Here is a 21,842-nt window from a genome sequence, read left to right as displayed (position 1 = left end):
CCTAGGCACCAACTTGCCGCTGAAGATACCTGGTTTCTCCATAGAGCAGATTCCACTCATTTTCACACCAAGACCATTTGTTAGTTAGATTCCTCTCAGTTTAGAAATCTCTTTTGGGGAAAAAAAAAAATCACTACTCATCTGTCTCAGAGTTTGATCTGCTATAAGTTGAAATGTCACTTCAAAAGACCCTGACAAAGCGCTTCAGGAGGAAGGGCTCCAGCATTTGTATGCCAGCTGCTTTTCCATTTTGAGAAGGGTTTAAGATGGCTGGAATAGCCAGTCTCTTCTCACCATCCCTGCATTCAAGCCGGTGTCAAAAGTTCATCTGACAATTACGCCATCAAGGGGTGAATAATAGTTTAAATTCCTGGGGCTGGATTGTCTAGCTAGAGGACCCAAGCAACTCCCATTGATTTGTGTTACAGTTACTTGTCCACAGCAGGGTAGAGCAGCACTCTTCAAGCTCAGGACACATTCCTCAGAGGTCTTCAAGCCCAACAGAGAACAGTGAGGCAAGATTCAGTCACAGGCATCCCAAAGGAAGGAGGCACCACTGCCAGAGCATCATCCCTAGGCCCAAATCAGTGATGGCAAATGATGGTGAGCATGCACCCAACGCGCAAATTGGCCATAAAGCCCAAGAACAGCAAAGCTGTGCTGCTTCCACGGCATTTAGGAGGCACAGAATGATTTCTGCTCGAAAGCCGATGAGTATGGAGGGAAGAATGCAGAGCAGGAAGGTCACTCCAGCAGCAACCTGAGATAGCCGGAGTTCACAGGTACATCACTCCCAGCCTCGCCAGTGCCAAACTCCACCCTGGCATAAGCAGATACACCCCTTGCCTAGGACACAGCTGGCACAAAATCCCATACTAGCAAAGTTGCTAGTTTGCCCATCCTTAGGGCCAGCTGGCCTTGATAGAATTTGTGCCAGCACAAAAGAAAATAACTATTATAACAACAATGCTGGGAGAGATGCTTTAATCAGAAGTAATTTATGTCTTTTTTCACAGCTTTTGCGACTCAGCATGAGTGAAGGAGGCAGGTAACAGAAGAAATTTAAGAGTTTGCACTTGCAGGAAACCTGACTAGTCAAATTTTCCAGTGGGGAATCTGGGGAAGACCTCAAGCAGCCTACAAAAGGTAACTAAGTCAGTGTACCCCAGCTTGCCAGGCAGGGCTTCGCAAAGCAACTGGCTGATTCTGAAGGTCACAAAAACTTGCACAGGTTGACAGTGACAAACTGAATGACCTAAGGCCTTCAGCTGTGGAAGTGCTCCCACCACAACAACAGACAAGATCAGACTCATTTACCGACATTTTCAGAGTGACAAAGATTTCCCCCAGCAGCTTTGCATGGGGATATCTTGGTCCCACCTTTTATGCACGTCCACAAAGCACTCCCTGAAATAAACTGTTAACGAGGGTTTTGGAGCACAGTAGCTTCCACTTGAATTTGCTGCAGTAACGCTGGGCACAGCCACGCAATCCTGTGCTTCAATAAGGCCCTTGCTCCAGCTCCTCACTACAGAGTACTTCACTGAATAATGCACTTTGCTTAAAAATTTAAGCTCATAATGGCATTGTGCTTCTGCCATCAGAATGTTACTTCAGGTCCCAGGAGCATTACATATCTCTTCTAGCAGCAGCCTTGGGAGACTTGTATGAGACTGTTGGAGTCAGCAGGACATACTGCTGGCTCCACCAAGTCGAAGCCATCCCCTGCATTCCTCAGCACTTGGGGAGGGCAAGTAGCTCAGATTTTCTTTATATCCCAGTTAAATAGGAAATTCTTCACATTCCAGATTTGTATAAGAGAGTCCTGGTTCTAATGAAGTCCTGTCTCACTTCTCTTTCTTGGCCCTCTTTCAATGCAGAGAGTCATGATTAACCTGAGCTGGCATCTCTTTAACACTCAGAAGCATTAACACAATAAATTGACTATGATCTGGCCACAGCTGTATCTCACAACAGTGGACCTGTTCTCTTCTAGCTAATGGTGCTGCTCCGTTGACTTCCAAACAGCCTGGAGAGAATAAATTGCTGCAGTTTATTCCCATACAGCTGACATTCCCGCCATGCCATCACTCACAAGCAGGGATCTGCACATGAGAAATGTAACCCACCACCCCAGGCAGCCTTCAGTCCTCAGAAAGGAGTTGGTGTGTCTAGAGGAATCTTTCCACTTCAAGACTCGGCGCTGACTCAAGCTGCTGGCAGCAAGAGCCCAAAAATCAAACTGATGGCTCAGAGAGGTGAGCAACACTTTAATTTCTGGTGTACTGGTCATGGTCTCATGTTACCCGATAGCTTTTTGGGGAGTGGGGAGGAGAGGGAGGGATTTGATTTTCGATTTCAGATGGCAGTGCTCTCAATTCTGGCATGCGGAGCTCTGCTCTCACCTGCAGGCTCATCGCGGGAGGGCATCCGAGGGTCCTGGCAAACCAGGGCCTCCAGCACCACAGCATGCCAGACTGGGTCCTGCTGCCCGCACGAGCATCTCCTACCCTCGCCCCGGGGAACCACAGAGCCCCCGGGCAATGCTGCGATTTCCACAGCAAGAGCAGACAACTGCCACCGCAGAGGCATCCCAGCTCCACAGCACACATGCAAGGGGTGAAGCCATGATGAGCTCCCCACCCTGAACACCTCCTCTGCCAAGGTACTTTGCAAGCAGCCACTCCACCAGTACTTAGTTTAGTGTCTTGAGCTGAGAAGAGAGGCAAACGGTCTAAAAGGCACCCTCTTGAGATGCTGCTCTACACGCAGCCGGGATGCGGGCTCGCCTGTGCAGTACCTCCCCATCACCTCCCACGGCACACGAGTCACAGCCGGGACGTGCTGGCTCCGCAGCACAGTGCACACCTTGCCCGTCACCTGCCAGCCCAGCCTGGAGTCTGCAGAAAACCCGGACACGTGTGCAGGGGAGTCTGGGGCCTCCCAGCTCCGAGGGACAGAACTATTGAGGATTCAATGTTTTTTGGGGAAAGCAGGGAGCAATGTCCATCAGAGGGCAGGATCTGCACTTTGAAAGGAACTTTGTTCTCTCTGTCACTTGCTGTTCAGTTGTAGTAATTAGTATGTGTTGGAGGCCAGAGAGCTTTTTTCCATAACATTGTGTTGTATTTTAGATTAATTCCTAGCTTGTGTTTCAAAAGGTAGCCAGAAAAAAAATCAGTGGTGCAACTTTGCTGCAAGAGAAAGAAACCTGGTCCATCTACCAAAAATGCTATTAACAAGAACTGCAACTAGTCTCTACTCCTGTTGCTCATTTAATCTACAAATTTTTAAATGCATTCACTGACCTTCTCTCTAAACCAGATGCAAACTTGGCAGGGGGAGGCAGGCAGAGGCAAAGCCCTGGCTTTCCCATGCCTTGCACCACACACATTCCTCCACGGGATCGTTTCCTAATTTCCAAAGGTGATGGCTGTCAAGGGACAACCCCTCACTGACTGTCAGGGGCTGCCACCGGGCTCCAGTTGCAGCAATAGCTGGAGATCCCAACTATCCGGACACTGCTGTGCTCGGCGCTGTGAATAGCGGCACGTGAAGCGTTTCCAGCACAGATGGGGAGGGCCTCCTCCCACCCCACACACACTGGATTAGTCATTTTGTTTTCCTGAGGCTTTCCAGTTATTATGCATCATGGCTTGCTTACAGGATGCATAAGCAAGAGTTTAAGTGTCACACAATCTCTATCAGTCTGTAGTAGACAGAAAATTCAAGCCCTGCTGTATTTTTAGGGCTTTCCACCTAGGAATTTTGTGTGCCAGCTGCCAAAAAGATGGCAATCTGAGCACACACTGAGATCACTTCCTAGATATATTCTTAAGCAATCAGCGTGACATCTAGTAGATCAAGAGGCCACCAGCAGCTTAGGCTCAGACCATGGGTGGCTGTCGTTACGCAGACCTTCACAGAGTGATTTGCATCCAGCACTTGGAAGTGAAACTTCCTGAACCGGAGTGACCCAAGGTTCAGATTTTCTTTCTCCACTGTAGAAAATCTTTTCACAAGAGGGGAACAGGGAGAGTATGGCCAGAAAAGCTTTTCACCAGTTGTAAACAGAAACAGGTATGTACTAGCATGAAATGCAACACCAGTCAAGAAATCGTGACTCACTTTTCTAATGAAATGGCATTAAAATCTAATAATCTGGTCAGTGCACGCACTTCATCTATCACTGCAGAGCTACTGCTCCGATTTACATTTGGTGCAAGCTAAAACCAGGCCTGGCTTTCTAGTTGCCTTTGGGTAGAAATGGGCATATTTGCTTTAACAATGCACTTGGGTTGCTTGACAGGCCAACAGATTTGTATGACACCAGCTGCTTCCATATCAAATACTGTGCACATAGTTAAAATTAGACTGATCATATTTCCTATAGGGGATTCTGCTGTACATCCCACTTTCAGCCGTCGCACGGCCTCCCCAGCAATAAGGAGTTTATTTCTTGGCATAAAACAAGCACACACTGTTCTGCAGAAGCCAAATGCCATCACTATTCATTTAAACTAACCTTTTCTCCTGTCTGAGCCCAGGGTGTGACGCTCCTGGTTATGACTCTGTCATAAGAGTTGTTTGTGAGAGCTTAAACAGTCCGGTCTTGCTGCTTCCTAGAAGCAAAAAATAACTATTAGACCAGGTGTTTCTTTATTTTTCATTCCAGAAACATCAGTGCAAGTTGCTTCATTTTATGCGACATTTTTTGCTAGCTCAGTTTTCTATGAAATAGCTTCGTTTTTGTTAAATTAATTCCCTATAAAGCCCTTCTGGCTGTACAACGATGGCTTAATCTAGGCAACTTGAACAACGACCATTTGCATAGCCTATACCTTAATTCTACAAAGATGCCTTGAAACTACACGGTGCTCAGCGATATTCTGATTATTTGTGCTTTGCACGTGACTTGCACTGTCTGCAAGAGCTCTAGGGCTGGAACGGTTTTTGCTATGTTTTACAATTCAGCAGGTCCCCACGTTGAGCTTTGTGGTGATATTGTACGGGTATAACGGTGACGATAGCACTGTGACTGCTGCAGCTCTTCCAGACTTGGTTATATGATGCACGCTGGGTCACTGCAGTCTTGGACAGTTACCACCAGCTCTGCTGGTGGAGCCAGAGCTGCTGGCAGAGTTTTTCAGCTGCCGATAGCTGCCCCAGCTCCTCTGGTGAAGGGATCAGAAATAGGGCATGGCCTAGACAGATCTGAGAGTATTATTAGATCCTAGTGCAGTAATTCTCTAGCCTGTACAAGAGTCATGCAAGGCCAGAATTATGGAAAATCTCCTCCTCCTCATGTTGGCATCAGCATCAGCTGCATCCCTTCCTTCCCCTCAAACCAAACAGCACCAACGTCCTACTCTATCATCATTTTAGGGAGTCACTCGCGAACTCTGCTGTTCAGGTCTGGGCAGAGGCAAGAGCCCTACCCCACCGTGAGCAGGAGGTGGCCGAAGACCCTTCCTTCAGGTGCTCTTCTCCCAGCTCCCGAACCAGCCCACCCCCATGGCATTATGCTCAGTGCTGTGGAGGGCGACGGTTTCATGGGAGCTGTGACGTCCAGCAAGGTCCTGCTGGGCGATTCAGATGCCCAGTGAAGTCCACAGCTCCCGTGGAAACCGCTCAGTGCCAACGTTCGGCCTTCGGGAGCGTTTCTCCGCTCCGATCCTCGTGCCGGCGGGACAGAGCGAGCGCCCGGGACGTGGGGAACGGCTCTGCCATGCAGCCCAGACAGACGCTCCCTGCCAGGACGCAAGCGAGCTAAAAAAAGATCTCCAGGCAGGGCAGTGAAACCTGAGATGGGAGCTTTAAATAACACCCTCCTCACAGTGCAGACACTCTTGAGGAGAACCTGTGTTTCTTGCTTAATTTACAAGTTTAAACCTTGCCCAGGAACTTTGCTTTGCTGGTGGAAGGGCTGGCGCTGACCATTCTGGGCTTCGGTGCGTCTGCACCTTGGAGCAGGGGCAAAGCCGCTAGCAACACCTCTATCTTACTGTGTGCCCTTGTGAATACTACTGGTGGTAGCTGAATCGGAATGAGATTTTTGGACCGGAATTCACTGTGGACACAGGTGTGAGGTGATTCACCAAGGGAGGTCACCAAGTCAGACCCTGGCATTGCAGCGCAGTGACTGACAGCCCTGAAGGATCATGTGCTGAGCCATGGGTCCCCTGCCTGGGCACAGGCTGGAGCAGTGCCAGAAGCTGCTCTCATGTTACTAGGGACAAGGTGCAAGGGCCAGGGTATGAAACGCAGTCGCTCACCCCTGCTTTTGCTGCAGCCTTCTCCGCTGCCCAGCAAGAGCTCAGGGACCTCACGTGTGGTGGCACAAGTGAGCAGGCAGGACTAAGGAGTCTTGGTTCAACCCCAACTCCACAAGCTCTAAAGACAGCAACCTGCACACCAGCGTCAGCTCAGACCTTTACCTGTGCTCCAAGGGACATATGTAACATGTCTGGTTTGGGGACAGCGGAGATCAAAAAGTGCTGTATTCTGCAGAAAACGCAAATGTGACATAGCATAGCTACAGACTGCCGAAAGAGCAAGTCATCATTTGAGCACTGAATAGCCAAACCCTGAGTCACGCACAATTACATGCAATGACCACACAATTCAGATCTTCTCCTAAGCCTGCTGGAATGATCGACCCAGCTCCTTGGAAGCTGTGCCCCACGGAGCATCGAGTTGGCAAGACTTCTCCGTTTCTTGGCCCCGTTAACTTAATCCTCCTTATGACTCACAGGAGAGTCATCAGCGTACTCCAGGCTGGAGAGGTTGACTTAGCTGGTGGCCAAATAGTGTACTGTGATATTTTCTGCTTTAAAAACTAAAAGCCTGTGGGTTGTCCTATGTGTTAGGGCTAAGGCACTGCTTCACCATTCACAGCAGGTGCCCATAGGGGAAAAATGGGGAAGCACCCTTGGATTCAGCTGCAAGAGGGGTGGATGGAAGCTGATTCATCCCTCCTCGCAGCACAGCCAGCCTTGCGCAGGCAGGAAGAGTCTCTGACTCTCGACACTGCCCAGCTACCAGGAGGGCAACTGAAGAGTTAATTTTCCCATAGATTTGTACCAAACCAGTGCAGCTAAGTGCTGCCCCCGTGCATCAGCTCTAAATAAAACAGGTCTCTCGGCGGGGAGAAAGAGCAGAGGAGACAGCGGGCCTGCCGGTGTTTCCCCCAGCTACGCGAGGCACCAGAGACGCTATTCGCAGCTGCACAGCCAAGACAAACAGGGCTGGCCTGAAGGAGCTGGGCACAGAGATTAATGAACACTGGCATTTACAGCTACGGACAGCGTGGGCAGAGTCATCTCAAGGAAGTCGATGCAATGCTGACACTGGCCAGAGGAGCCAGCCTGGAGGACGCGTGACAGCTCCTGTGTGGGATATTCACTCCCTCGACTTGAGGAGCATCCCACTCCCTGACAACCCCCTGAGCTTCGTTCACAAAAAGGAAAAGAATAATATTAGAAGAGGCAGAACAGCTATCTCTCATCAAGTGTGGACAAAGAGGAAGAAGAGAAAGAGTTCCCAGATCTAAAGTTTCACTCTTAGCAGAAAATGCAGAAGTAGGTGAACTGAAGATGGTTTGAAAGAGCCTCTTTCCCTTAAAGTATTACATTTAACACAGCTTTTCTCTGAATTCAGAAGAAAACATAGCAGACAGCAGTGACGGCATGTAAAGCTTCTTACGAGCATCTGACCTGTAGGCAGAGGCTCCTCGGCATCCTCGGAGGGCTGTGTCCGCACAGCTGTCACGGGCAGCGCGCTGCAGACCTCCTGCACACCCGCCCGCGTCCAGAATCGCCCCTCTCTCCTGGGAAAGCTGCAAGAAAAACAGTAGAGACTAAGCTCTCCCTCTGCAATATCTAAACTAACTCAGCCCTGACAGGGACACCTGGCTAGGGAACAGAGCATTCATATTTATAACCCCAGAGAAAAAAAAAAAAAGGTAGTTAAATTTCTGCAGGTATCTCAGAAGTACAAAAGCCAAGGGGAAGCAGTTTACCTTTCAGGAAGCAACTTTGTCTAATTTTATTACTGTATAGCATCCTAACTGCAAAAATGCCAGTATCCAAGTTCTACAAATATCATTCTTTTCACGGCACTAAGCACTTTTCACTAGGGTCCTCATAAAGGACTCCCAGCTTCCTCCAAATCCAGCCACCGAGATGCACCCAGGCAACGTGGATGCCAAAGTCACACCACAACACAGACAGCAGAGACTGGCAGCACCGGTGCTTCAGGACACCCAGGGACTCCAGCAAATATTAATGCCTTCACTCACATCTACTTTGTCCCCTGCAAGTTACAGCCGTGAGCACTAGCGTCTTCATGCACTCACGCTCCCCAAGAGCTACAACCTTCACATGTCCCAGAGTCTAGGCACCAAATCCTTGCATGCTGCTGTAACTCTCTGGCATGCAAAGTGGGACAGTTTTTTTTTTTCAAGAGTAGAAAAGCAGCAAGTGACTGGGATTTCTGTTTAACATGTACCTACTTACAGGGCACAGCTGAAAGGAGCCCAACCACTTCTGCAACAGCAGCGAGTGTTTGCACAAGAGCATTAGCTCACAGGAGCTGCTGCAGCTGGGCCCAGCACAGCAGCCTGGGGCGAGACCAGAGCTGAAAATATGGCCACAGGCCTTGGTTACAGGCAAGAAGCTGCTCTGCTAAAGAGCCTCCCAGGCTTTATTTTAACAAGTATGGAGTTTCATGTTTTCAAGTGTAAGCTTAGCATCTCTTAAAATAAGCTCTAGGCATCTTTTAATTTGGGTGCTTAAGAAGGCATTTAGTCACTTGGCTCGAGGAACCCCAATTTGACCCAAGTGTCTAATATCTGTTGGCAGTTCAGCTGTTACCCAAACGCAGCGAGGGAAAAGCCAGGATTTTCCAGCCCTGAGAAACAGCTGTACTCAGAAGCGGGCATTTAACACGGGATAAAATTAATTCACTCTCAGCCCGAGTCTGTGATCTGGTCCCAGCCGCTGCGTTAGCGGCCCGAGTCTCCCCGCGTGCAGCGGTGCCGGGGGGGGGGCCACCCCGCTAGGCAGCCCCAGAGCCTCGCCGCGAGGGACCTCTGCTCTCGGGCCAGGCCTGGAGCAGCAGGAACTTCAGGCAATCGAAAGGTGATTTGGGAGGGAGAGAGGATTTTTTTCCCCCCTCCTATTTTAAGGCTACCACTGCATCCAGACTGCTGACGTTCTTTCCCTTGCGGCATTCTGCCCTCCACAATGGACAAACTCATCTTGAGATGAGCAAAGACTTTCGAGCACGGAGAAGAGCACATGCACTTCAGAAGCGGTGGTATTCTCCATGCTCGAAAGTCTTTGCTCACCTCCAAGCCAGCCTGCCCTTCGAAGACAGCACACCTTTTTGTCTTTCCTGGAGCGCATGGACAGAAATGCCTGCAGGAGTCCCACGTACAGTTTTTCAGATGCAAATCTCATACCCTATGTGCTTAAGGGGAGGCATTAAAAACCTAATGCACAGAAAAGGAGCCTTTGAAAGAGTGCACTTAAGTGCTGCATGTTCTGAAAATACACTACAAAAAAAAAATCATCTTTGAAACTCAGTGTTCAGCTGCATTTCTATAATTTAGAAAGACTCAACAAGCCTCAAATCCAATTATGATTTTGCAGTTTCTGTAAATACCTTAATGAGTACAATAATCTCTTCTGCTATTTGTTTCTTTTCAGCATATCTTAGGTTTCAGGTCATGCAAACCCACCCTTCTCCCCACCCCAAGAGCAGTCATTTTAAAAGTCTCTTCCACAGTTGAAACCCTTACACATTTCCCTGTAATCTAACCAGTCCCCTCAGGATTCTTAGGGGTGGGAAGGGAAATACATAAAACCACTATCTTCTCACTTCCTACAGAAGTCTTGGTTATCACCTTCCAGGAGCAATAGAGGACCCGCTTTCAAATCACAAGTTTACCTCACCAAGTTACTTACAACTAGAAAGTTCACTGCTGAAGTGATGATCATTTCCCCACCTAGCCTTATGGCACAAGAGAAACCGGGCTCCGGAGAGGGCTCTCTCCATCCCACCGCCTTTGGGAAAGCCTCATTCTTTGCAGTTCTTCCTTCAAGTCAGCACTAAATTGCATAGGGCAGTGCCACAAGATTTCCAAGTGTCTAGTGTGCACTTCCAAACCTGAAACACCTCTATAAAAATGAGTAACACCATTATGCGCATGCAGATGGCTCGCAGAACACATCACTTTCAAATTAATTGAAGGTTGTTATTCTGTATATCTATTCGAGCCTGTTTTGTAAAGAAAAGACAGGCTAGTACATTAACATGAGCATTCAGCCTAGGCCTGCCTCACCTCTAAATGTAGATTTAGAGATGTACTTCTCCCCCTAAACACACTTTTTATAATGCAGTTTATTTCAGATCCAGCAGATGCTCGTTTTGTTCCTAAAACAGATTTAATGGGTTTTCCATGTTCTAAACACCTGGCAAGGGGTTTCATGCAGCTTTAATATTTTCCTAACCCTGTGTTAAATTTGTCCTAATGTTCCATATAGCATAATTCTGCAACCATGTCAACTATTCAGGTAATGCTAGAATGTCATCATTATGGTGTGTGTCAACAGCATGATCTGTACGTACCTTGTAATCATTCTGGTGTTGGGTTGCAAAGGTCCCCAGACTCTTCATCTGGCCGAGTCTAATTCTGTCCTCTTCACAAAGATCTAGAGTTACGCTAAGTAAAGGTTGACATTTACATGAGACACTAAGACTGCTAAAATGACTCACCAAGGTAAAACCTTGGCTCTATATTCTTTCAAGGGCGTAAGCCGTACACTGCCAACATTTCCGCTAACCTGCTCTAGCAAGGCAGACGCATACCGAGCGGCACGTTGTGCGTGCAGCTCACACCGAGCAGCCTCCTCTGTGCCCCTGCGGTGCTGCCCGTAGGATTCGGGAAGAGCATCTCAGGAGTTTGAAAACAGATGGTTAGAGAAAGCAGAGAGCAATCACTCAGAGCTTAAAGAAAAGGAGAGGTGTCAGAGAGAAAACAGCTATCTTTGGGTGACCTTGCAGTGTTATCTTGGAAGCTGAAGCTCCTCCCGTTTTTACTAAGTTGGACAGCCATGGTTCAACCTGTTACTGAGCATCACATACACAGGTTCACAGACAAGACAGCTCTGCACTCGCGCGTGAAACCAGCTAGGAGTAAGAGGGCTGGTCAGCCTTGTGGCCAGAGCCCCAGCACTCTCAGCACATTTGCTCTGCTGCGTTCACTGCCCTCCAAAGCAGCAACTGCCAGCACACCAAGCACACTGCAGTCTCCCAGCTTACCAGCCAAATATCCTGAGCACCAGGGCCATTAGGTCTCAATCAAAACTGTGCAGCTTCAGACTAAAAATAGCAACTGTTCAGGTGACTAAGCTTGTAAGCATTTTATCTATCCCCATGAACTCTTCTTTATCCAAGTCTAACAAGCATCAGACACACTCAGTAGAAGCAAACTCCAAAATGGAAGGACCACAGAATGTGAGACGAGAGCACAGCATACAACATAAACCACCCACATGAAGGATGAGTCTGTTTACAAACCAAGGAGCCGCAAGCAACGTGGATTCAGAGGACAGCTTTTGCTGTAAAGAGCAGACACCTACTGCAGTCAGGCACAGGGACTTCCCAGTGATGGGGTCTCCTCTCAGTTCAACTAGGAGGATCCCACTTTGGCAAGAGATTTAGCCCAACCTTCCTAGAGCACCGGCAGCTGCAGCGTCACATACATAGCTTCTTGTATTCACTGCCTGAACACTGATTGCTTTGTGCGTTACATGGCATCAGTCCAGTTTCACTTGTAGGTTTTGACAGCAGTCATCTTTGGCCATGGCCTCTGCCATGTCAGAAGGTCTTTAGCTGTAATCTTCGCACGGTGGAACTAATGCTACACATCGGAAAATCTGTCTTGAGCACGAATGCTTAAGCTATGCTGTTCCTGTTTACAGCTAAGGTTTGGCACTCATTTTATCATGGCTGGAAACTTGTCAGAAGCCGTTCTTATCTAATTCAGTAGACCAAGCTCTCTTTAAGATCTTGCTTCATGCTTCAGGGAAGATGTGTACCACCCTTCTGAACAAGCTTCCTGAAGTGCCACACTGGGCTCTGGTCACAAACCACAGCTTGTCACAGCCCCACTTCTGACCACTTCACTTACTCTTGCTACGGTGCACTTTTGTGCCTACTGTTTTTATGCGTATCTTCCCAGATTCAAGAGTGATCAAAGAATCTGGACATAGAGTAGAACAACCAACAGTGACTGCATGTCCACAGGAGAAGCAAGTCTTTTCCTGTATGGGAGAAAAGGGGGCATAGACAGTACAATGCACTTTTGCTGATGTTTCAATTGTGCTCAGGAAGTTCTTTTTTTAAGTTGGATATATGTCAGTCCTGACATTCCTTTCACAATCTGCATGTGTCTGATTTTTTGCCACTTTTTTTCATTAGATAAAAAGCACAAAAATCAGCACATCTTATAGTTGCTGAAAAAGGACTGTACTCACCATTACTTGACAGACTGCAAGGAGGCAATGCTAACAGCTTCCCAGGGATCCATGGTGGAGTCCAGCCAGGATCAGTTTGCAGCGGGAGCCCAGGGCAACTCAAAAACATTGTCTTCCTGGTCCCTCCTCCCACATCCAAGAACTTTGATTATCCAGCAGTCCTTGCATCACAGCACAGCCCTATTGATGGCCATGTGATACAACCTTGGCCAGAAGCCATCCTCGAACTGCTTGAGAGATGCTTATAATTCAAGGGCAACAGATTGAAATAGGAAGGCCAGGGTGGTCAAAGTACACGTCTAATTGCTTTGCTGGATCAAGGCCAAGGTTAGCGTATTGCAGGTTTGAACGAGACACAGTGACATGCTCTTGTCAGAGATGTCTGAAAGCCTTAAAGCAGCCCGTTGTCTCACGTGGCTCCCCGCAGTTGTCACAGGGCTGTACCAGTGAAATCCAACGAGAACGCAAAATATCCTTCACTGTAATCAGTTATGACTGTCTTAGTGACAGAAAGCAGGAGAGAGAGAGAGAGAGAGAGAGAGAGAGAGAGAGAGAGAGAGAGAGAGAGAATAGTTCTCAAATAAATTATTTTGACCAAATGGCTGTGTAAAGCCTCTGAAAAACTCAGATGCTTATATTGATCTTACTTGACGAGTTGGGTGCTTTTGTAGCCTACTGACCTATTAGAGGTACCAAAATCCCAGTCTGTTGAGATAGGTGCATGTTTAAAAACAAAGGTATCTGCATCTCCACAAACGTGACCCCAAGACAGGGTGTACCAAAGCTTGGAAATACCAAGCAGTACCATAGGGAACTGGAAGCACCAAGGATAGGATCCAGACCCTGAAGAAACACATGCATTTGGCTGACCTTGAACATTGCCAGGGTGCAGAGAAACAACTAAACCCTTCAGGAGCAGCTGCTCACCCACCAAGCCGCAGCTTGTTCTGATTTGTAGCAGGCTGCAGACATGAAGCAAAGCCACCACAGAGGCAGCGGTGCTTTAAGGTACTGCTTGCATGATCGCAGACACATACAGGCGCAAACACAGGACTGGGGCGTGTGACAACATCAGCTCCCAGGCAATGCAGTATAAGGCTCTTAATTCCACCCCACAGGTGCCAAGAGTGGGAGAGGGAGAATGGCTGGCTGATGGGGTATAGAAAATAAATCCCAGGGCACCCTTTGCAAGCCAGTAACTTGAGTATTGCATCAAACCAGACAGATCAGCAATGGGACATGTCTTGCCACTACAGCAAGCAGAAAGTCAGTGCAGTTATTTCTGTGCCTTCTCCTTGCCGGCAAACTGGCTAGGCTCAACTCCTTCTCTCCAGATGTAGAAACATGGTCTCCATGCTGCTCTCTCTCAGCCTGGAGCCACATTTTTGATGTTCACCCCAGAAGCAGAGCCGATGACAACAGCATGGCTGCTGCCGGCAGTTATATTTATCAAGACCTGCATGACTGCTTCTACTGTTGCGGTTCTTCAGCCTGCAGTACTCCGCCAGTAACGATCCCTCTTGCCATAGCAAGAAGGAAATACAGACAAAACCAACAAGCCTTTTATTACCACCGTAACGTAATGAGATCCCATAACTACTTTTTAACGTTAATCTGGTATGCTCCAACCCTTACATGTGAAGGATCTGGTATTTGCTTTATGAGGAACCGTTTTCATTTAAGCTAAAGCAGCAAGGATTTTTCTTTAGACTCTTCCATTAAAATGCAAAACACCTTAACTCAGCCATGGAGCCAGTTTTCACAGGTCACCTCTGTGTTTTACAAAAGCCCACATCAATAGTCTTGGTTAAATGTCCCCATGCTCTGGAAATGACTTGAGCCTACTCACAACTACTAGGGATGCTACTATCTTCTTTTGCATGTACCATTTGCTCCCCAGTCAGCATTTGCTCAATTCACAAAACACAGCCTTCGCTGTGTTGTAAGGAAAAGGAGGTAGATCTCAACATACTGATTTCTGTTTGTCTCTCCAGGTTCCTAGGGTAAATCTGAAGGTTCGGCCTCCCTGCAAGTCTCAGCATCCTGGCAGGGCCAGAGGAATGTCACAGTAAGTGCAAACACTGTTGGGTCAAGTACATTCAGCCTGCTAAAGTCTCTGTCTCCATCCTGCCATGTTTATTTTTCCCCCCACACCAGGAGAAAGCGGAAAGCCACCAGTGTTTTGCTGACCATTGGTTCCTCAGCCAATGAAGTCCCTAGCAGCTGCTCAGCCCACCAGAGTTACACCACTTTAATTCAGCCGTTATCTATTGACCCTCAAAGAGTATGTTACACATTTTTTAAATTATTATTTACAGTATTTTAGAAATATCTTGTAAGGATCAGCTCGAGCACATCTTCAGCAAGTCACCAAGAGTCATCATGAATATCAGGATTTGGACTCTCCCTCCTGGAAAAAGGCTTCCTGGCTTCGAACATCGTCCAGCCTGAATCGCCAAGAGAATTGAGGGAGCAGGGGGATAAGACTAGAAATAACTGAGTAGCTGCCACACAGCTCAGCCTTTTGCCAGTCTCCTCCAAAGATTCACTTCCAACAGATAGTCAGTTTTAAACAGTTACTTGGTCAAGAGCTGGGGAACTCAAACTATCTAGGAACAGACTTCCATCTTAACTCAGGCTGGGAGGGAAAGAGCTGATAATTTGGGTTATTTTGGAGAAGAGACGGATTATGGAAAAGACCATGACCACAGCAGAACAAACCTGGGCACTTCAGTTGCACATTTCTATGCAAGACAGGTGGGCCAAAAGCTAGATGAGATGGGTGAGAGTGGCATCAACACTCCGCCATGGAGCAAGGACATATCTTGCACTGTAAAGATTTGATAGCCTTAAGACTGCCTTTCTCAATTAATCAGAGACCTTACTCTAATCTCCACATCAATTAATCTTTAAGGAGGATGTCAGGACAGACCAAAGTTCCCTCCCATTTCTGTACGTTCAGCCTCACTGTAGTTACACATTCTTCACACAAGCCAAGAAGAGCTAGACCTGGGACCAACTAAGCCAGGCAGACAACTACTACTACAAGCCAGGACAACTACTGGAAGGCAACATTGAGCTGTACAGAGAAACTACAAGATGTGGGCAGTGAATTGGCTTTTATGCCCTATATGACCAGCAATGCTTACAGGTTATCAGCTCTTCTTTCCACTAATTTGTTGCTCACAATCCAGTACGGCATTTTCTCTGGGAGCACTTGAGTAGAGACTCTCCCCAGGGTATATGATAGGCTGGTGCACAAACAACAGAAGACATTCTGGCACCTTCCTCTGTTTCAAAGTAAAGTGCCAGCAACACAGCTGGGTTTCTGCAATGAGAAATGCAAGCTATAAAATTATTTTTCTTTGCTATATAGATGCAGAGTCCCTCTACGAGCCAGACAGGGTCTTCTTATGGAACCACACCTGTGTTTACGAAGGTAAAGAACAAAGGTTGGCTGAAGGACATCCCTGCTTCTTCGACTTCAACCCCTAGCATTAGGCTTTGAGTTTTATTCTTCCCTTAGAAAACCCATGGGAGTGGTTCATTTACATTTCAAAAAACCAACACACTTCATTAGCAATGCTATCAAACTAGTATCTTAATTGGTAAATGATCCCAACAAACAGAACCACTCACATGAATTCATCTCATTTATTTGCTACAAAAAAGGCTGAAGTGGAATCTCTCACTGTAGCCTGCTTTATTATATGTCATCCACCAGAATTAGATGTTTTTCCTGCATTTTTGTTTTGATTTGTATGCATGAGCAAGCTAAAGCCTTTAAATGAGCACTGGTCTACAGGTGGAAAAACCTCCACTCTCAACCCACTTCAGATATATCTAGAAAATCAAATCATTTGTTTTAAGTAAAATAAAATAGAGTCATGACATCACCTTGTTCACTAAAGGGTGTTTGATTGCCCAAGTGTTTGCCCATTTAAGCAATTACTATGTCAGCCATTTTACACCATTTTTTCCTCCTCCAGGTTCTACAAAACATCAGAGCTACGAAGGGTCAATTAGTGGTATTTGAATGCCGCATTCGCACCACGCCAACCTTACAGGTTCACTGGTACAGAGAATATGACCCAATAATAGATTCTGCAGATTTCCGAATACTGCGGAAAAGTAGGTATTGCTATGCCTCACTAACACACATTGATTTTATTGGGATAGTAATAAGACAGGAACAAGAATCACTATAAAAATTAGAGGACAGTATATGATCGTAGAGACAGAATTTGATTTAAAAGTATTAAATGATCTGCTGTTACAGCCTGCTGCATACAGCCTGTCCTTTCCTTCTCTGCGGATGTGTGAGCAGAGCAGGCACCATGGGAAGGGACCGCAAGGGCGTTAGTTATTGGAGAAGAAACTACTGAGCCATGAAAGCACTGTCACAATATACTGCAGCTACTGATCAATATAGCCCTCTTCTATATGGCCTCAGTGGAGAGGGGCTCCTGCCATCAGGTTTCAGGCAAATCTGAACCTCCCCGAGCAGGACGGCATTTCTCTTGATGGACACTGAGATGGTCCTTTTTGTAACCAGCTGAGGTGGGAGAGCAGGTGAGGGCTGAGGGTCTTTCTTCCATTTTGGCATTTACAAGCATTTAATTGTTTTCTCTCTTATTTTGAGCAGAGGCTTGCTCATCAGCAGTTCCTGGTAAGTACACCACACACCTTTTGTTAGACATCCCATCAGTTAGTTTACCCCAAGCTTATTTTTTTTCCCCTCATCTAATCCAAGAGGAAACAATAATGCTGAGCAGGTAGCCAAAGATACCGTGTTCAGTGTCAGACTAACAGTTTTCAGGTACTTGGTTTTGACACAAGCTCCTGAAAGGCCCCGGTTTATTCAGCAACACAGTCAAAAAGGCATTGGCCCTTTTGCATTCAGCCAAAAATATCCTGTGTGCTAAGAGACACTGGAACATATCAATCATACTAACCTGTGGGCTTTTCTCAGTCTTTTTTCCTTAAAGTCACAGAAAGATCATTCTGTCATCTTCGCTCCTTCCAAATCCCTTGACCAAATCCTATGCTCTTTACACCCCTTCTTGCCACCAAGCCCCATCACTAACCAACAGCCGTGTCTGCAAGGACCGGGTCCAACAGCATGCCTCCATTTGTCATTTCAGAGGAAGTCTGCACACTGGTTATCACAGAAGCTTTTCCAGAAGACTCTGGGACATTTAAATGTGTTGCTGAAAATGAATTTGGCTCAGTGGCATCTAGCGCACGTCTCTCCGTCTCCCCAGGTAAGCACGTAGATCTCAAGCTGAACAACTAAGCTCAGGAGCCTCTGCTGCCGCGCAGCATCCAGCAGCGTTGCAGGTATTCACCAAACAGAAACCAGGCCCCAACACTTGCGTAGGCTCAGCCAAGGAGAAACGCCCCCAAAACACAGTCCACCTGGGCATTTCTCAAGGTTGAATGCAAGTTGTTCTGCATTTCTGCTTCTGGCCGTGCTTCCACCTGGATCAGCGTAAGGGCGACAAGGTGGAGCTGTCATTCCCTCGCACAAAGGGTCTCCTCCCTGAGCATCCCCCCTCCACCCCGCACCTTAGCCCAACACGCTGTTGGGATCGACACCTTGTTCATCACAACACACAACTTGCCCAGCTCGCACCCAAAGGCAGCTGCAAACGGAACGACTGACTTGTGTGCAATCCCATTCCCAGGAGCGAAACAGCTGGAAAGCTTTGCGGGTGCTGCCCCGGGGCCAGCCACCACGAGGAAACCCACCTTCCCCCGAAGCAGCCAGGCTGCCGCCGCGGAGCGGGACGCGGCTGGCCAGCCACCCTACGGCACCCGGCCGGAGACCCCAGGGCTGGGCCGGCGAGCGGGATCCACCGACTTCAGCCGGATGAACTCCGAGAGCGAAACCGAAGATTTTCCCGGCGTTTATAAGAATTCGCCTCAGGCTTCACCTCTGCGGTAAGGCAAAGGGGAAAATCACATCCCGAGGGTGGTTTTAAACACTAGAGGATGAGTTTTCCAGTGACCCCAGCGACACAACAGCAAAGTTCCCATGCCCCATACCCCATCTGGGCACACACGTGCGTGCAACAACCCAAGCTGTTTGCCTAGATGTCTTAGGAACTTGTGACACCAGCACAGGCTCAGTCGGACAAAGCATGTAACTATCTAAAGTCTAGATAAGTGCATAGGGGTATTTCCAGAAGTGCCTACCTGTAAGTAGTTTAAAAGCGCGGCCACAAGTAGTTAGGCCCCAGGAAATCTCCGACTCCACAGTGGAGTGTGAACAAAAAACACAACATCTGGGAAACTTCAAGTCACAGTTCTGTGGCCACTGACTTCCTCCATAGCTTTGGTTGAGTTGCGTCGCCTCGTGTTTCAGTTCCCTATTCTGTAAAGCAGCAATAAAAGTCGGGGTCCTGGAAGTGTGGCACGCTTAGATTGCGCCTATAAAGCACCCTGGGGAGGAAAAGCACTGAATGGGTGATCCCACCGGACACAGCGAGAAGTGTCCCTTGGCATGGTAGGCCCCGTTCAGCAGATGGATTGAGTCCTATTATGAGAGGTGATACTGTATTCTTAAGAAAAATCTCCCATTTCTGCCCCAAATGTAACTCTTAAGCAGCTATTTACTTACTGCGTTGCTACTTAGCTTGTTTAATTATACCTGAGAAACAAAGTAAGTTAGAGTTCACATGTTTTCTTAGCAATTCCACCCCAGATTTTTGCAGTATTTGTCAGGAGTTTATTGGCACAAGGAAGATCTGAGACAGTGGCAGTTAAGGGGTCCTGGGGGATTCAGGCCTGGCACTATAGCTGCCTCATACTTTTTGGGATGGGGAGAGCTGTAAGGCAGACGTGCAGCTCCTCACACAGCTGGATGCCACTGGGGCATTACAGCGATACTATTACACCGTGTGTAAATGGTTGTCCATGACAGAAAGCATTCCGTGTGGTATAGATTATTTTTGGATGCACTCAGCCACTTTCATTAAACCAGTTATTTTAACAATTCTGAACACCCTCCTCCAAGTTCAGCACGCAAGAGGTATTTCAACGTGGATTCCTCTATGCACAGGAGATTTTTGTTGAAGAGCTGAGTAACAGTGGAGTTTACTTCCATAAGCTGCAGATCTCTCCAAGGAGGCAGTTTAGCTCCAGGCCCTTCCATGAAATCCAGGAGGACTTGTGCCAGTGCAAGCAGCCGGGACCCACGCAGAGCCCAAGCCCCGGCTGAAGCTGGTTGCTGACTCCTAGTCATGGAGCTGACTCATATGGACCAGAGGACACCACAGTCCCGTAAAGCTGCAGTGGGCTTGCTTGTAACCTGCACACGTGCCATTGTCTTCAAATATCACCAGCCCAGCATGCTAATACTGTGCTGTATTCAAGTAAACTTGTGCTCAGCTACTGCAGTCCCCAGCACCTAGAGATACAGCTGAATCTACTGGCGAGTATCTAGTTCAGATCAGCATCGTGTTGCTTGTAATCTTTACACGTGGTTTCTTCCAAACAAGGCAGCTCTTAACTATCTGGCAACCAAAAATGAAAGCTTGTCATACAATCTCTGGCATAATCGCCTCTTGGAAGGAACGGAGGCAGTAGGACACGTTTTCTAGCTGTATTTGTAGAATAGGACTGGGTTTTCCATCCTCTCTCCAGATTTATCAGAGGCCGCAGGAAGCCTGTACTTTGGCCTTTCTACAAAGCAGTGTGCGAGGAGGCTTTCTTGCAGATGATACTTGCTGCTGGGTTTATTACTGCAGTAGCATTAGTGATATTTCTAGAAATATCCACCTCTGAGCATTTAGATATCCTTTAAAAACACAACCCTGTTCTCTCATGCTTTGAAATATCATTATGAGTGGGGCTTAACACTGTAAATGCTGCTGTTAATTCAAATTAAGGAAGGGGCATGCCAGTACTTGCAAGGTCAGATCTTGGATGATTAGCTGTACAGTAACTGTCTTATTAGGCAGATTTAGTCCTATAACTTTATCATGTAGCCTGTGTGACTGAAACCGTACTACCGAGACAAAAAGAAATACCAGCAAAGAACACGATGCTAAAACAAAGCTATTACTGGGAACAGCTATAAAGTGAATGAAGTCCTTGTGCTCATACTTCTCCAAATTATTGCTTAGCAACAGTCACTACAAAAGCTACAAAATGCAATTCTAGAAGACTGCCACTTCCAGCTATTCCTTTTTGAGCCCATTATGTCTGCACCTTACTGTTTCCTTCTCCAGCTACCTTAAAAAAAGGCAGAAAACACAGCCTGTGCTAGGCTCTATATTGATTATTAACTTAAATAAAGTAACTTAATGCAAGCAAAAGGGGGGCTTCAGGCACTAAGTTTACTGCCAGGTCTTTTTAGGCAGATTTAAGATTACTTAACAAGTAAATAAAAGATTCTTTAGCCTTTTCTAGCCATTTGTTGCTATATGGTTCAAGCAAAGGAGAACCTGATCAGGTGCAATGAGTCATCACTCATAGAAAGGAGACTGAAGCAGCATAGAAAAGCTAAGCTCTAACACTTAACAGCGCTGCCCAGAGTACTATTAAGTTACCCTAACATAAGCTATGAGATTTAGTCCTCTACCTCTATCAGCTGAGCTTCCAGTTTTTTTCCTACCTTTTGGACCTCATGTTTTCCTGTTCCTTGCCTTCACACGCATAGTCCTAGTTGTGTCCAGCCTTTTAAATACACAAAGCTGTCCTTAAACTGATGGCTCGCAGCCACCTCCAGGTCTGCAGCAAGCCCGCTGCAATCTCCTGGAAGACCCAGGAAGCCTGTGAGCCCGGGCGCAGAACCTGACCCTCAGCGTGCTCACGGCCTCCGACAGCGCAGAGCAGCCTGCTACGGTTACCCTCACTTATTTTTTATTTAGCATGCAACACTCCCTGTGAATTATTGCAGCATTTTCTGCTTAACAGACAACAAACAGCCCCTCCAGACAGCTAAGGTCACACTTCCTCCCTTAATCACTTCCCCTGCAAGGAATTTACGTAAATTAGCACTCAATTAAGGCCTACTATGTAAAATTAGTTCACAAACAGTGGGCTGATGTTTAAATGCAAGCATTAACTGTGGACTAACTATTAAAGATCACTGTGCAGACAGACTCAATACTGTCAAGGGAGAGAAGAAACCTAAAGGCCCCACGCCGTCAGAGCTGCTGTACTCACAGGGCTGGGGGGGTTTTAAGCAATGGCATGCATGTTATGCAAGAGTTTGCAAAGTATAATTAAGACACTTAAAACAGTACAATGCTCAATTAAGACATAGTTAAGTACTGAAGTCTTTATTAAAAG

General features: G+C 47.2%; 1 protein-coding gene and 1 long non-coding RNA gene across 4 annotated transcripts in view; one reads left to right on the top strand and one right to left on the bottom strand.

Moving 5' to 3' along the window:
- Positions 1–7,831, bottom strand: part of LOC112984253 (uncharacterized) — a 49,959-nt gene extending 42,128 nt beyond the window's left edge. For all 3 annotated transcript variants that reach the window (XR_010391762.1, XR_010391759.1, XR_010391760.1), the window contains exons 1-2: positions 7,716–7,831; positions 4,526–4,622 (exon numbers count right to left, since the gene is read on the bottom strand). This is a non-coding gene — a long non-coding RNA (uncharacterized LOC112984253). The remainder of the gene's footprint in view (positions 1–4,525; positions 4,623–7,715) is intronic.
- An 8,087-nt stretch (positions 7,832–15,918) lies between these two features.
- Positions 15,919–18,489, top strand: LOC135330063 (myopalladin-like). Its single transcript, XM_064521247.1, has 5 exons — positions 15,919–15,981; positions 16,532–16,673; positions 17,188–17,211; positions 17,687–17,806; positions 18,230–18,489. Exons 1-5 carry the CDS (start codon positions 15,919–15,921, stop codon positions 18,487–18,489), a joined length of 609 nt encoding a protein of 202 aa, XP_064377317.1.
- Positions 18,490–21,842: the final 3,353 nt, after the last annotated feature.

The sequence above is a fragment of the Dromaius novaehollandiae genome, chromosome 15 (genome assembly GCF_036370855.1).
Source record: "Dromaius novaehollandiae isolate bDroNov1 chromosome 15, bDroNov1.hap1, whole genome shotgun sequence".
Taxonomy (NCBI): Eukaryota; Metazoa; Chordata; class Aves; order Casuariiformes; family Dromaiidae; genus Dromaius; species Dromaius novaehollandiae.
This window is presented reverse-complemented; position numbering and strand designations above follow the sequence as displayed.

Excerpts from the sequence above, each read along its gene's own strand:
- LOC135330063 (XM_064521247.1), top strand. The coding sequence starts at position 15,919 with ATGCAGAGTCCCTCTACGAGCCAGACAGGGTCTTCTTATGGAACCACA. Across the intron at positions 15,982-16,531 it reads CCACACCTGTGTTTACGAAG|GTTCTACAAAACATCAGAGC; the intron begins GTAAAGAACAAA and ends TTCCTCCTCCAG. Across the intron at positions 17,807-18,229 it reads ACGTCTCTCCGTCTCCCCAG|GAGCGAAACAGCTGGAAAGC; the intron begins GTAAGCACGTAG and ends TCCCATTCCCAG.